The following is a 17,243-nucleotide window of genomic DNA, read 5'->3' on the forward strand; positions in this document are numbered from 1 at the left end:
TATTTGCATTTTGTTTTTCCTGGTGTCTGCAATCAGAACAGACCTATACCCGTTTTTATTCACTAGACCTGCAGTACATGAGTATTTACTAACCTTATATGACACCTCACCGATGTTCTGCATTCACACATGATGTGATAAACGGAGAAGGGAGATGAAGAGGAGGAGGAGGAGGCGGCATATTATGCAGATCAAAGGCAGGACTGTGGAAAGGAGAGCGGTTTGATTAGAAAGAGGTATTGGAGGTGCTCAGGATGGAGAGGAGGAGGGAGCCGGGTCTTGTCGACCGCGGCCTGAGGGGCCCAGAGGAGCCACGAGGTCAAGTCGAACCCACTGAGTCGCATCCGTGTGGCAGGGCTGGAAATGAGTCCCATGCCGGCGTACTGGATCAAAGCCCGGCTCCGTTGATCCCTCATGCCCAAAGGCCACCAGTCAAGGTGAAGCCAGAATTAAAAAATCCTGAGCTCAAGGGCGGAAAATGAGTTTTGAAAAATGAATGAGGGACTGTCCAATGACTTTGGGGTGAGAGAGAAAATGGAAAGCGAGCAACTGAGTGAGCGAGAGAATGAGGCAAGGGAATATAGGCATGTGACTCACATCCAGACTGAGCATGTGTTGAGCGCGATGGATCACTTATGCGAGGGGTCTAATGTCGGTTTTCAGCTCCCGGATCTCAGCTCGCAGACAGCTACTGCCCTCCTCCAGGCATGTCCGCCGATGGTCCAAATCCTGCCGAAATCACAAAGGCAACATCTCCAACCCCTCCACAGTGCTGCAAATCAAATCTGTCTAAACGAACACTTTAGCTTGAGCTTTGATATAAGCTTTAGAACATCTGCTCCAGGTTGGATGGAGGAGACCTTTTGGCCATATAAGCTTATCATAGGGTTGCTGTGGTTGATTAAGCTTAGGTATGCAGCATGCTGATAAAACACAACAACATGGCTATAAATTCAAGTAATTACAAGAGCTCATATGGATAAATCTGAAACACTACATGCATTTTAAACTACAACCATTTGGATTTGGAATATTCCTTTTAATCATGTCTACGCATATACTGATGGCAATAAGCAGCTGTACTTTGAAAAGCCATTACTTTAAAACAATTACAAACCTACGAAATGGGATAATAAATCTGGTTATATATTGCAACCATTCAATCAGTGCATTTGGAGTTCATATTACCGGGTTCGAAGCATTCTTTACATTGCATGAGGCAAATAAGCAGCTTTTAATGCTCTGAATCTATTCAATTGCCAATTATGTACATTAGAACAATGGTTGCAGTCAAGGGACAAAAGCATAATATGCCTCTGGGACAGCAGAGATGCAGTCTTCAATCTAATTCTGCTGATTCTTGAAAACATAGACGAATAGAAATGGAGTTCGTATGCTACCCCAGCATCAATATTGTGTGGTCTAATGAACTCCTCTGTAAACTGAGAAGCGTGTACTTTTCTCTGCATTTTAGAGGTCATTTGAAGTGATAACAGCTAATATTGACTTTAGTCTAAATATTAGCCAAATGCATGTTATTTGTTGCATGAGCCGTAGGATAAAGGCATAACTTATAACCCACCAACATTTAACCTAAATTATCAATCTCACCTCTGTCAGGGAGAATGGCTTTAGTTTCAGTGACATCAATGACCATACAGGGAGGTGAATAATTTACAATACATACTGATGAATTATTAAAATATCTATTAGCGGCGCACATACTAAATAGCAGTTAGGAAGGTAATGTGAATGTTCACCTAGAGAGTTACAGATCATGTTGTCCCTGTAATAGCAGAAATGATTAGTAATGTTAATGTGAACATTATCTGTCTCTTGTGGGAAATGGCTAGCTGTCCCTAATTGCTACACATAAAAGTATAACATTGGTGAAGCTATGAATTGTTGTATCTGAACTTTTAACAGCTAACCTTCAACAATAAACACAATATGTGAATCCATAAAGGTTGAAGAATTGATTGTTTATCTTCATGAAAACCTACACCTTGAGGGCATTGAAAATGACATGATATGTTGTTTCCAATGTCATATCATATTATATAATGTCGTCAGATATGAGAGTGTGAAAACTCTCTTGTACCTGGGTTAGGGTTAACATTTTTAAGGAATACTTTGTGCACGCAATAGTTGTTTACACTTCCAGATGAACAGACTCTAATGCATCTCTTGAACTTCTAGCCTCGAAGTGTGCCAAACTGTTGCAGTTCAAATACCTTTTTGTATCTCTGGTTTTGTTCATAAGGACATTACACCATCAGACGGATTGAAAAAAACCTGGACAATAGAGGGATACTGTAGTTCACCCATCATATTCCAAACCGGTTTGACTTATTTATTTTTTGTGAAACACAAAAGGAGTTTTTATAAAGAAACACTCAAAAATACAATATGTGAATGGGACAATATATGAATGGTGACTGAGGCTGTCAGTGCCTAACGTTATGCCTAACATCTGTGTTCCACAAAAGTAATACAAGTTAGGAACAACATGATGGTAAGTAAACAAAAAAAGTTAATTTTGGGGGGAAACTATCCCGAATTGTAAGTAGTGTTTGGAGTTCTAATCTGCCTGAAAATATAATCAATTGTTTATTTAATACTTATAATAAAAAACAAGAATTACCACTGTTGCTTGCCACTACTGAAAGTAAAATTAAATATTCGTGAATCACCAATATATTCAAAGTTCTGTAATGGAACTCTAGATGGTGCAAGCTCAAATGCTTGCAATCATATCATTCTCTATTGGGCACATCAGGGGTGCGTTTCCCGAACAACGACGAACTCTACCATAGTACGATCATAGACAGTATGAGTACGATGCATCGTTGAAGAAATCAACTAGCTAGTCACGACTGTTTCCCGAAACCGTATTGTCGCAAAGTGGTCGTTCAACCACGTTAGTGTATGACGTCACGCACGTGGCGGAGTTAGTATAACTCCTGTTTGAATCTTTGAATCTGTTCGAGATCGAATTAACGCTAGATGTTTTGCTATAAATTACAGACATGGCATCTGAGGACTATTTCTCATTTTTCTCAGTTATTTTGCTTTATTTCCAGATTCAATCATAGGCTCGTTCTTACATAGTAGGCTACAGCACGTGCGCACATGTGCAGTCTTTAAAAAACGGTGCTATAAATCGCTTAACAAACTAAAAGACGTAAATTACATTTGTATGTATTCTAAATAAAAGACACATGTCGTACTGAATGTCAGCTTGCTTATTTTGCTCAAGATAAGGATTTATTTAGTCCTCATGTCATGCAAACTAGAAAATATGCTTCTAACCACAGGTCGAGATCTGTCGTTCCAACTACACACCTTTGCAATGCTGTTTGCGAATGTTCGTTTGAACGATGGTTTCGGGAAACACTAACTCGTTGAACTATGCTGGGGTGCGTTTCCCGAAAGCATCGTTAGCCAACTATGGTCGCAAGTTCCCTCGTTACCAATAGAGTTCAATGGACATTGCGATGAACTTGCGACCATAGTTGGCCAACGATGCTTTCGGGAAACGCACCCCTGATAATGACGGAAATTGCGAACATAGTTAGCTAACGATGCTTTTGGGAAACGCACCCCTGATTGGTTCTTTCTGTATCAGTAGCCAATGAGCTTGCGTGCTCAACCTTCAAATACTTGGTTAGCATTTGCCATGCAACGCGCTTTCAGAAACCTCCACCTTCCCAGCCGCACCTGTATCTGCTACTACGGGTAATTTTTTAATGATTAACGATTTTTTTTCCAGGAAAATCAGATTCACGATTTTATCACGATTCTCTTTCATGTTGGTTTTACTATTTTGCAAGTTACTGAGCATTACAGCCAAACTAACTTCCCTATTTTAAAAACAAAGCCTTCCAAGGTAACAAAAAATGAAATAAAAAAAGAATGGCAGACAAGGCCAATGTGGCGCAAATAAAAACAGGCTACACAACATAATATACAAATTAAATAAACAGTGTTTTATTTTTTCAGCTACAGTAGGTGTATTTAACAGTGGCATTCAAGAAAGAAATGAAATGAACAAATATAAAAATAAAACACCACAGACATCACTGTATAAATTATACATTGATTCTTATTAAAGCTACTATTAAAGTTCTCAGTCAAGAGCGAGTGATTTTCTCTTTGTGTTTTGTTGTTTTATTAACACTAAAGGATTAGTTTCCCCTAAAATGAAAATTGTCATCATTTACTCTCTCAAACTGTTTTAAACCTGAATAAGTTTCTTTCTTCTGTTAAAAATAAAAGTTATTTTAAAGAATGTGGGTAACCAACCAGTTGCTGGTCCCCAGTAGGATATTTTTTCCTATGGAAGTCAATGAGGACCAGCAACTGTTTGGATAGCCACATTCTTCAAAATGTATTCTTCTTTTTTTTTCAGCACAAGAAAGAAATGAATACAGGTTTGGAACAACATTAGAATGAGTAAATAATGACAGAATTTTAATATTTGGGTGAACTATCCCTTTAAGGACAAGCAGCAGCAATGTTTACTATTGGGCTACTGTCACTTTAAGACCGGCACATCTAATGGACATACACACTATTTTCTCTCAAATGTGTGCTTTCACTTTAGACAACCAACTGTGTTTATGTAAACCGTGTGTGTATTTGACAGTATTAGCGCAATAAGACTTGAAAGATAACTTCAGAATCAGGCGCTGTTTGACGTTTTAGTGTGTGTGCTTCGGGTGTACGCGGCAAAGCTTTAATGCACAGGAAAATAATGAACTTTTATGAACTGCAGTGTCCCGTGAGTGTAACTCTACCGCTGCGTTAACGTGATGTGTGAATGTACATTGTGTTGTACAGTAGGCTATGTTGAGACGGAGGCGCCAGAACTGAACTGATAGAATGCACTGCAGCACGATACTACGATATTTCTTAAAAAGCAGATCGTGGAGGCATTTTAATTGTCCACGATTAAAAACCGTGATATGCACACCCCTAATGTATGCTATATTGTACAGCAGCAGCATGTCTTGCTTGCTCACAGCAGCGTGTCATGTATGTATTAGCAGTAGCAAGTCCCATACTTACTCTGCAGCAGCAATAACAGCAGCAGTGTAGCGAATCTATTCCGCCAAGACCAAAGATGCTGCCTGCCTTGCATTCAATATTTTTTAATGCGTTATACTGAAAAAAAATAATCACATGCATTAACACGTTAATTTTGACAGCACTAATATACATTATAGTATATTAATTGTGATTAGTTATTTTTTATATATGTAATGCTATATTATATTATGCTATATATATATATATATATATATATATATATATATATATATATATATACACATATACACACACACACACACACACACACTTTCCAGGTAACAAAAAAAGGCATTTCAGTAAATAAAGAAAATAGACGTCCCATCTTTGCTGTTCATACATTATACATTACGACAATTAAAAACGTGCGGAGAGCATTTAACAAAACAGTTGCTACGATGTTTTCCCAAGCAAAACACAACGTAAAAACTAAAGCAAATGCTTTACATTCATGTAAACCCTTATTATTATGGCGTATGAATGCTCATTTATATCTTCGCTTCCTCCCTTATCCCTGTGTTCAGTTGCAAACAGTCTCTCCGAGTCCGTGCCCGAATGCCTGCTGCTCAACAGAGCCCGCCCCTGCTTGATAGCGATTGGTTAAAACCAACTGTAGACAAACGCTATCGATTTTGATTGGATGGGTTGTTGTCAGACGCAAACGCACGAAGACTTGCGTGAAGTTACGCCTCTCCCACATGCATAGCACGATGCGATTCATGTTTGCCTCGCTCAATCAGATATTACGATTGGATGCATGTGATCAAGGGTGCAGAGAAAATGCAATTTGCAATTGGCTCATGTGCCTCAAGGAGGGGTTAATCGAGATAACCCGGAAAAGAAGAACAGCGCCTCTCAGTTCCGAGTCCGACAGTAGACTGTCAGTCTTATCATGGGTAATTATACTAAATTTATTTGCTCTAGTCAAATCTCACTTAACCAGACATTGTGACAACACATTCTATATCAAGTTGCATTTAGTTTTGTGAAGAACAGGGCATTGTTTCCTCTCCTGTCAGTCTAATATTAGATTCGTGCGTGTTATCAATGCATAAAACATGCATTAAGTGTGCACGGTCGACAAAACAACCGATACTATACTATTTTAGTGTTATTATGTTGACGTACTTAACCAAGTTGCATCACGTTTATGTTTTAAGCATTTTAAATGGCTTCATAACAACAACAACAACTACTACTACTACCATAATAATAATAATACAGTAACAACATTACTATATTTAATTATTTATTATGACAAACAGTGATTCTGATGTTATAATTAATAGTTACTTTTTTAGATCATTATTTATTAAATCCTCAAACACCACAACATCACAGATCATTTCGTGTTTCTAGTAATTTCCAGTTCATTTATATTTTGGACTGGACCAGATGTGTTGATGTCAGACTAGGGAGTTCTCTACTTTGTAATTACTTTGTGCATTTTCACCAATTTGACAAATTCAGGTCTATTTGCGCACCTTGACATTATCTTGTTGATTTTATATTTACTTCTTTCTTTTTCAAAAATTAAGGTTTCCGTTTTCAGTTATCAAGGTAACCTAACAAACCCAGTACTGGTTACTTGGCACCACTGTCATGGATAATAATAATAATAATAATAATAATAATTAATCAACAACATTTAAATGAGATGTAATTTAGGATTTTTTTTAATAACAATAACTTTAACTAGAGTGTATAATATGAAATTATGGTTCTCATACAAGTTTTGTATGAAGTTTTAGTGTGATCAGAAATGCCGTCATGCACAGAATTAGGACAGCTGATTGCTGTGGATTTGATTGAGCTGTAAGTGGCCCATAGCACACTTAACATAATGAATGGAGTTAAAGTCAGACTGCAGTATGATCTCAGCCCAGGTCAAAAGGTTGCCTATAGATTTGTGCCAGTGTTGCATTTAAATGGATTAAGTTTTAAAATGCAGACTATATTGTTGGGTTGTTTTGCACATGTGTTTGCAACTGAGCTTAAGTCTTTCTTCCATTTGTGGGTAAAATGTTTTCCATATTGCTGCTTCCATGTAAACAGGGGAGGCTTTTAATATTACATTACATGACCATGCTAAGCCAAATCTGGATGAGGTGAGAAGAAAAACAATTCTGGTACATAAACATGATTTTGAGGCAGGGTTTCATGATGTAGTGTGTTTGCTGTAGCTGCTTCTAATGTTTTTTTGTTGGTTTTTTAAATAGAAGACAAAATGTTTATGCAAATACATCATGTCATAAAGGTGTTGAAAAATTGCAGGACAAATGTATTGAAGCAAAGATCTTTTATGTGGACACAGCAAAGCCTGACTGCCCTCTGTACACCATAATATGCATCTTCACAATTTTCTCATTTATTAACTGTTCTCTTCAGTCGTTCCTGCTGCCTCAGCCTTTAAATGTTTCATGAGTTTTTAAGCTGTTTTTTCTGCCTAACTCTATACTTAAAGCTTTAAATCTTCCACCTTCATGCTCACAAAATCGATTAATTCTTTTAAATAATTTACATTCTGTGCAAACAAGATTTAGCAAAAGCACATCTTTGTGTCAGACATATAGCTGCTTTAAAAGACATTTCTTAGACATTAAGTTGTGTTAGATTGTGGCTCTTGCGATTCATTGGTAATTAGAGAAATGGGTCAGTCTGATGAGACATTAGGAACAGACCTTGAACCCCAAGTGCTTTTGCAGACATTCATATTTTATGATACAGACGTAGAACAATTAGAATAGTCACAGGATGGGTATTTTAGCAGTCCTGTAATCCCATTTCAGGATGACATCACCTTTAAAATTCAGAAACTGACATACCCATCAGTGTTCATAATAAAACGGATACTTCTGGGACGGAGTTAAAAGTTGAATGCTAAACAAGGAGACTGGCTAATTCTTCTGCCAGCTGAAAATGGCACCAGAGCTCTGTAACCTTAATCACGCAAATGATTATATAAAGGAAGTGTAGGTTTAAGACAGGGGTTTTAACTGAGTGACACCTCATCTGCCACTGGAAGTACAAAGTGGCAGCTAGCTTTTTGTAAGTTAAAACGTTAAGTGAAGGATAATAAAACCCCTCTGACATGTGATTTAATTTTTAAAAAGGAACTGAAATATTATATATACAGTGTATGTATGTATATCATCAAATATATGTACATGTCCAAACAAAAGTTTGTGGTCTTTTGTAAATAAATTCATACTTTTACTAAGCAAAAATGCATTAAATTGATCGAAAGTGGAAGTAAAAAGACATTTATAATGCTACAAAAGACTTATATTTCAAATAAATGTTGTTCAAATGAAAGAAAAAGTGTATGAAAAAAAATGTATCATGGTTTCCACAAAAAATATTTAACAGCACAACGGTTTTCAACATTTTTTTCAACATTGTGAGAATATCTGAAATTCGGCTTTGCCATCACAGGAATAAATTACATTTTAAAATACATTGAAATAAATAAAATAGTTATTTTAAATTGTAATAACATTTCACAATATTGAAATGTTCACTATCAAATAAATGCCGTTTTGGTGAGCATAAGAGACTTCTTTCAAAAACATAAAAAAAATCTTACAGACAGTAATATAATATTATGTAAAGTAAAAGTGTGTTGCTTTTTGTTAATTCTCTGACTTGCCGCAAAGGCAGACAGAATGCCAAAGCAAGGTCAAGTAGCCACAGGCCTCATAAAAATCTTCAGATTCCAAATTGTCCCGTCGCTGCAGGAATCTCATGGCCTACCGCATTGTAATGCTAAGCCCAAGGTGACTCTGTGACCCAGCTTATCAGTTGCAGAACTGCAGGCCTGAGCCTCCAGTGGGCTGCCTCAGGAGAACATGTTTTATAGCCCGTGCCGGTGTCAGGCATTTGTCATTTAAGGATGCTTGTCAGGACCTTGACTTGGCTGATATAACCTTATATGCGTGTTCTCCATCCATTTTGCAGCCTGAAGATGGGCTCCATTTCCTAGAAAATTCAACTTATTTGTTGGAGTAGGGTTGATTGCGGGTCATAAATAACAAAGTGGTCATATTGATTATAATACATAACTAATGAGAAAATCAGTTTACTTATTGTGTCCTATTGTTCATTCAGACTGATATTGTTTTAGTTAGCCCACGTTCTCATTGGCTATTTGTCACGGATGTTTTTGTCTATCGCACTGTAAACGTGTATGAATCACTGCGCTCCATGTAGGCCAGGTCTTCTGATTACAACAGAGGTAAACACAGCCATTGATTACGAATTTGGCCGATTACATAAGGAGCATAGATTTTCAGCTCTCCGGTTAAAGCCCTGTACATTCAAATGCTTAATTTTTATAGGCAGTGCACATTGACAAAAGTGTCTAGTTGTTATATATTTGGCAAGTACTGTGAGTCTGAGAGAACATGTCAATAGTAATCCTGATATTGATAGCAGTCCTATAAGAGATGTTACTTGCCCGAGCTAACATCTATGTGATCCTCTAAATCATAATTACATTACTATTGACAGGCCCTTGACAATAGTCACATTACTATTGATAGGTTGCTGTCAATATTATGTTCTCAAATAAAACATATTCATTCATAACTTGTAAACTGTTCAATAAAAGCCTATGACGAGAACATGGAAAAGCAGTATCCCCAGAGTGGCCTGCCGCAATGATTTGTCTCACCTGGGCGAGTGCCGTCGTGCTGTGAAGGTTTTTTTTTCTTTTTCCCTTAGCTGAGAAACTGTTGAGCTGGTCTGTAAACCTACAGTAGACACATTTGAAACATCATCAGTGTCCCAAAAGTGGAAGTTTCTTTATTATACAATAAACGTAAGGACAGTTTCCAACATCTGTTTAAAGCAGATAATTTTTCAACTGATTCATGAACATCTTGCATCTTTTTTTATTGTCCATTTCAGTTTCATTCCTAAATGGGTGAAGGTTTTAGGCAAAGATGAACCTAAAGTATTGAAAAAAAGAGTTGGACATGTTTTCAACAATTTTATAAGCCAATTTATTGCAGATATTGTCCAAATCCAGTCCTAAGCTAAGAGGTGGTCACCGCAGCCCTTGGCTCTCATTTTTTAACCATTGCGTTTAAAGAGATAAACTCAGCCCGATACAAACGCATTCCATGAAAAATTGCCAAACGTCACAGTTCTTAGATCCCGTATAAAAAGCCGTCAAAGTAAAGTAGTTCCACATAGCGGATGTTTACTGCCTTTCCAAGCCTGTGCTGTTGGGATAATCTCCTGTGATGTGATTTGTCCTCAGACTGAATCTCGAGAGGGAACAGCGTAAGACCTCCTGTGCCTCTGCCCTGCACAGCTAAAAGGGAATTTAGGATGGGTTTTACATGTGAAAAGTGATTTCAACTGAAATGCAAAAATGCATAACCATTTGCTTCTTCTGCTTGTAGCTGGAGCTGGAGGTGACAAGCCTTTCGCCAAGGCCAGCCCAAGCCCTTTATCTCGGGTTTTGAGAATCAGTCAGCTGGATGCTTTTGAACTGGATGGTGCACTGGAACAGCTTGTTTGGTCACAGTTCACCCAATGTTTCCAGCATTTCAAGCCTGGGCTTTTAACCCCTGTGGAACCAGAACTCAAGGCCCTTCTCCAGCTCCTCCTGTGGAGGTTCACAGTCTACTCCAACAGTGCCACCGTGGGCCAATCACTGCTCAACATCCGGTATAAGAACACTCTGATCCCGGGAGAGAAGTACCGGCCCATGAGCCGACCGCAGAAGTTTTGGTTCGCTCTGCTGACAGTAGGTGAAAAGTGGTTGAGGGAACGCTCCAATAGCTTGTTCCTCAACCACCCTGCAGAGTCCAATGCACGCAAGGCCCGCAAGATACTCACCATCTTGACGGGCCTCACCAAAGTGGCCAGCCTGGTCAACTTCCTGCTTTTCCTCCAAAGAGGAACCTGTCCGACCCTTACCGAAAGGTTGCTGGGAGTGCAGCCCGTCTTCAGTCGACCCCAGGGCCCACGAGACATCAACTTCCAGTTCTTGAACCGGGAGCTATTGTGGCACGGCTTTGCAGAGTTCCTCATCTTCCTGCTGCCCCTCGTAAATGTGTGGAAGCTGAAGGCCAGCGTCACCGCTCTGTTCTCCCCTCTGAATGACCTGAGGGGAACGAAGGGTTCTGATGACACTTACTGCACAGAGTGCGCCATCTGCGGGGAGTGGCCCACAATGCCCCATTCCATCGGCTGCAACCACGTGTTCTGCTACTACTGCCTCAAGAGCCACGCAATCGCTGATGTCTGCTTTACCTGCCCCAAATGTGCCACCAAGGCGGGAACTATAGAGCCAGTCAGGATTCACATAGGAACGGAGCTGCATCAGAGTTGAGACTGTTCCTCAAACAGCCTGCTGATTGACTTGAGATACACAGACTGCAGTTTGAGTTTATCACAGAGATTGGTTGATGAAAGCATATGGCTTATGCTTTTTTGTTTTTTTTCTGAAACGAGAGCATTTGTTGCCATGAATCATGCAGAATTTTGTACAAAGAGACAAACTTAATGATGTAAAATTCTAAAACAACATCATTTCATTTGTGTCTAATTTATTCGGCCTCATTAAAGTTTGATAGAGATTGTGTATCAGAGGTCCACTTTTCTGCATTCTTGGATTGAGCGCCGAGCAAATGAATAAACATCAAAACAAGCCTTTGCTCAACTGCCTGCACGATCCAATTCCCCTCATCCCCTATGAAGAGAGAAATTTGCACAAGATCAAGGAGAGGCCATGATAGCACCAGGGGGTAGTTGACTTGGATGCAGATTGACAGACATCCCATCATAATCTCCATGGCCCTTCTTAATACGCCAGTAAACTGTAACAAACCAGAGTAGGACCGATGCAAGTTTTCAGGCATATTATGCTTAAAGCCTAATAATGACTGCAAAGATGGGTATTTATTCAGCTGTTAACTTTCTCCAGTGAGCCATGCCTCAGGCCAAAACACATCCAAATGGACTCAGACCTGCTGGAAACTCGCACTTTTTTCCCCCAGACCACATTGCCTTAATTGCCCATTGTGAAAGCAATCAGTCACTTCTCTGGGCACGAGGGGTCTAGTGGTTTGCAAGATTTTGTCATTTTTTTGTAAATCGCTGCTCTCAAGTTTGCTGTGACAAAGAATTGAATATTGGGACATGGCACACCGGTCTGCCCTCATGTGGGTTCATTGACATTATTATGCGTACAAGACCACCAAGTACAGCTCTCACTATAAGCAAAACTATCCAAGTTTACTTGTGCACTGGGTTAGCAATGTTAAAAATATGTTTAATGTGCAACAGCGAATGTTTATACCCTTTGTTTTGTTTCAGAGGATTAAAGGAATTTGCCGCCACTGTTCTGGAAATGTTCAGTAATGGTTGCCAATTTACAATATACACAACACATGGTTCTGGTGTTTTTCACATAGATCGGGTCCAGAGAACATCTGTCCTTCAAAATACATTTGTATAATGACTTCAAAAGCATCCAAATATAATCTTGTAAAACACTTCATACCAGACATGATAGGTTATTGTATTGTATATTGATGTAGTTGCAACAAATGAGATTAGATTGTTGTTAAACTATTAATATATTTGATGTATAGATAGATATTTTTTCCAAGCAATATCATATATATATATATATATATATATGTTATTTTATTTTTTTAGGGCTGTGCAACGATTAATTAAAGCATTTTTTTTTTTGCATTTAACTCACTGTGAAGATGTTCATCTGTTTGAAAACCTTTGTAAAATACACTATATATAAAAAAAATTAGGGCTGTGCAACGATTAATCGCATCCAAAATAAAAGTTTGTGTACATAATATATGTATGTGTACTGTGTATAATATTATATATATATATATATATATATATATATATATATATATATATATATATATATATATAAATAAATACACACACATACATGTATATAAGAATTTTTTTTATTAATATATATATATAATATAAATTGTATAAATATATATACAGTATATACATGCAAATATTTCTTATATACATGCATATGTGTGTATTTATATATACAAAATAATTACACACAGTACACATAATATGTAAACAAACTTTTATTTTGGATGCGATTAATCGATGCACAGCCCTAATTTTTTTATATATAGTGTATTTTACAAAGTTTTGCAAAGAAATGCAAAAAACAACATCTAAAAAGTCGGCCCTCATTTTGCACTTTATCTTCTCCAAATCTCATTTACACTCAGGGTTGCACTGTCTCCAATCAGCAATAAAATCTGCAGGCTTTGACATCATTTACTTTGGCAATTGCCCACATTTTTTTTTTTTTTTTACACATGTTGGGTGTTACAGTAGACAAGGCCAGTTTCACACTTTGATGAGTGATCCTGCTCATTACAATCAACACATTCTTGATCCTTTGATGTCAGGCATTGAGTTCTCTGATTAACAGGTTTGAATTTAAAGAGCTCTATTTTAGACCGTAATGCTTGTACTTACCCTTTGCTGCTATTCTTTGCCAAATTAAATAGTAGTATATAGCATACCAACAGACGTATTCTATTTTATATGTGGGTTTAAATACAGCGACTGTTTTGGAGTTTGTTTTTGTGTGTGCTAGTCTGTGAAAGGCAAAAGTCATTAAAACAAATAAAACATCTGAGATAAAATACTTCAAGCAGTTCATTGCCATGTGTTGCTATCCGCTCTAGACTCCTAACTAAATGTTATCACCTAAAGTTCATGGTTAAAAAGCAAATCTAGCACAGCTACCGGACAAACTTGTCAACGGTGGCCAATTATCTGTGTTTCTTCACTGTTGGAAGGGCATTTGCACTCTAAACCGGGAATATGGGGAATCAATGAGACTAAAAAAAAGATAGATTTCTTGACACCCACTGATTTCTCAACATAAACGGTTCGCTTCGGACCAGCGGAACAAACAGCGATCGGTATCTCTTACTATAATTGACCCAGTTTCTCGCTACAGTCAAACTTCCAAACACATTGCAGGATATATTTATATACATAATTGCTTAAAATGCATTGATTTATTACCATAAAGCCTGCATGTGGACAGTGTTTTTTGGCCTTATGGACCATGAGAAATGAAAATATATACTATGATAAAATGGTAACACTTTACAATAAAGGTACATTAGTTAACATGAACTAATAATGAACTGCACTTCTACAGCATTTATAAATCTTTGTTAATGTTAAGTTCAACATTTACTAATACATTATTAAAATCAAAAGTTGTATTTGTTAATATTAGTTAATGCACTGTGAACTAACATGAACAAACAATAAACAGCTGGATTTGTATTAACTAACGTTGAGTAAGGGAGAATGTACATCCAGCCGGTTGTTATACCGCTGGATGGCACGATTGACCAGTCAGAATCACAGAATTCCACAGAACAGTGTAATAACAAAGATTAACAAATACAGTAACAAATGTATTGCTCATGGTTAGTTCATGTTAGCTAATACATTTACTAATGTTAACAAATAAAACCTTATTGTAAAGTGTGACCGAACAAATAATACATTCCCAATTTTCCCAAATGAAATAACTTTTTCTATTGATCATTTTGACAAAAATTTGAAATTATTCATCTTTTTTTAGATTAGATTATGTTTAGATTGTAAATATATTTTCTATGATTTTTCTTTCTTTTTTTTTTTAATTTTTTTTAAGCCTCGGACAGGGGAAGGAGGGCAACAAAGTTTATATAGGCTATATAAGGTATGTGAAAACCAGCAGACCAGCAATTAATACAATAAAATAAAGGTATGGTTTCCAATATAAAAGAAAAAGTTGTGAGTTTTATAAAACATGAGTGCCTAGAGTTAAAGAAAGGCCCTTTAACGGACAAGCTCAATCTTCTCAATCTTTCTCACAGGGCCTCTCAATTCCAGGTTGATGCTAATGAATGCAAGTCTGCCACTGACATTATCTGCTGGTAACGTCTGAGGTGGAGGGAATGAGTTTGGCACGGTAAGTGATAGCCTCTCTGACTCCTGTGGAGAACTACAAAGACAGACTGCATGCCTGGAAGGAAAAGCCAATACCTGTGTGCCTCCACAGGCCCTCCGTTCATTGGCTGTGCCGGACTAGTGTGGCTTAAAGAGAGAATGAACGACAACGAGGAATTAAGGGGGATTATGGGCCAGTCTGCGCTGTAATGAGCCTGAGGTGAGGTGGGTTCTAGCCAAAGTCTGAGCAGGCCTCTCATTGATGTCTACTACATACAAAATTGCAAATAATCTGCAGACATCCTTCCAGATGTCCCCTTGAATTTCCTGCGGCTTAAGACAAATCGAAAGTGCTTTGAAAGTTTTGATAATCAAATAGCAAGTTTGATTGAAACCTTGCACATGGAAGAATGTAGCGTGCGGCCATCTAAAGATGTTTAACTTGTGCCCTAGTGACAGTCATCCCATCTCAAGGGAATTTTACAGGGATTCAGGGTAGAATGATACCTTCTCTTTCCAGACAGTTATCTGGTAATATAAAAGACTGCATTTCAGCATATTGGGATATAGCAATATTTTTGATTTTATGTAGCCTACTGTATTTTCAATACAGTAAAACTTTAATATTGTGAAATATTATAACAATTTAAAATAACTTTTCTATTTTAATATATTTTATAATGTAATTAATACCCATGATGGCAAAGCTGAATTTTCAGCATCATTACTCCAGTCTTAAGAGTCACATGATCCTTCAGAAATCATTCTAATAAACTGATTTGATGCTCAGAAAACATTTATAATTATTATCATTGTTGAAGAGTTTCTTTTCTCTCAGGTATCTTTGTGAATGGAAAGTTCAAAATAACAGCATTTATTTGAAATACTTTTTTGGGGGGATATATACATATACATATAGATACATGCATACAGAATAAAGCATATTCAGATGCAACATGACAGTGGCAGAGAAGAGGGGCGCACATTATAGTTTAGATGCTTGCTGAAAATAGGCTGAAACCTCTAATGTGCAAATCAAAGGTGATGAAAACATACAGCATACAGATGTTCATTTCAATACAGCTGGCCAGGAAAATCATTTCCCCCCCGTTCCCATGGAAACCATACTGCAAAAGGTGTCTGTCTGTGAACTCCAGCTGGAAATCACAGAACCAGACGTGTCTGTGAAGATTAACCTCAGCAACAGAATTTTTTGTTCTGTTTGCAAATTCCCCTCGAAACATGGAAATACTGATCAGCAGGAGTAGAAGGGAAATTGATTTTCATGCATGTTATCATTTCTTTTTACAGCAATAACTTTCTCCTGCTTTGCTGTCGCTGTATACAATTTGCCTGCATTATTTACTGAACTTTTTTATTTATTTATTTTTTAAAGCTTTTGTGAAACAAAGCTCGTATACATGATTAGAAAATTCCACACATTTTCGTGCTGAAAAGACATACCTTTCCATGCTTTTCCCTCCACCAAAGAGGTCATTGTCAACCCACCCAAATGAAAGTCAACTCTAAGATATCTTTCAGTCTGAAAGCAGGGACTTGTTCTTAAAAGACTGGTGACACTACACTTGTATGAGGACGGACTGCCCTCTATATGCCCCGGCTGATTGCTTTGCATTCACAACAGCTGTGGCTCCGCAGCAATTTCCAATCGTGCATTATCTTTTCTGCTCAAACATTTGAAAAGGCAGAATTATTCCTCCTGAAACACATTCTATTTTGTTAAAAACAGATGCTGGATTTTTTAGGCATCTGCGTGTTATTTGTTCAGTTTGAATAAACATCATACACTAAACAGATTTAGTGAACCTCATACACTAAACAGAACCTCATCATCATGAACAAATTATAAATATGTAGATTTTAAATAATGGGGTTTTTTTTATAACCTTTCATCATGAAACTACTGGTATATATATATATATATATATATATATATATATATATATATATATATATATATATATATATATAGGTACATTTATGCAAGAATATTACAACTGTCCATCCATCCATCTATCTAATCATGAACAAATTATAAATATGTAGATTTGAAATGAATGGACATTTTTGTAATAAGCTTTCATCATGAAACTACTGGTGTGTATATATATATATATATATATATATATATATATATATATATATATATA

General features: G+C 37.2%; 1 protein-coding gene across 1 annotated transcript; it reads left to right on the forward strand.

Annotated features, from left to right (window-relative positions):
• Nucleotides 1-5,748: 5,748 nt before the first annotated feature.
• On the forward strand, nt 5,749-12,489 carry pex2 (peroxisomal biogenesis factor 2). Its single transcript, XM_084102880.1, has 2 exons — nt 5,749-5,987; nt 10,500-12,489. The coding sequence occupies exons 1-2, from the start codon at nt 5,984-5,986 to the stop codon at nt 11,432-11,434; spliced, it is 939 nt and encodes a 312-aa protein (XP_083959006.1). The 5' UTR covers nt 5,749-5,983; the 3' UTR covers nt 11,435-12,489.
• Nucleotides 12,490-17,243: the final 4,754 nt, after the last annotated feature.

Source organism: Abramis brama, assembly GCF_963993115.1.
Source record: "Abramis brama genome assembly, chromosome: 24".
NCBI lineage: Eukaryota > Metazoa > Chordata > Actinopteri > Cypriniformes > Leuciscidae > Abramis > Abramis brama.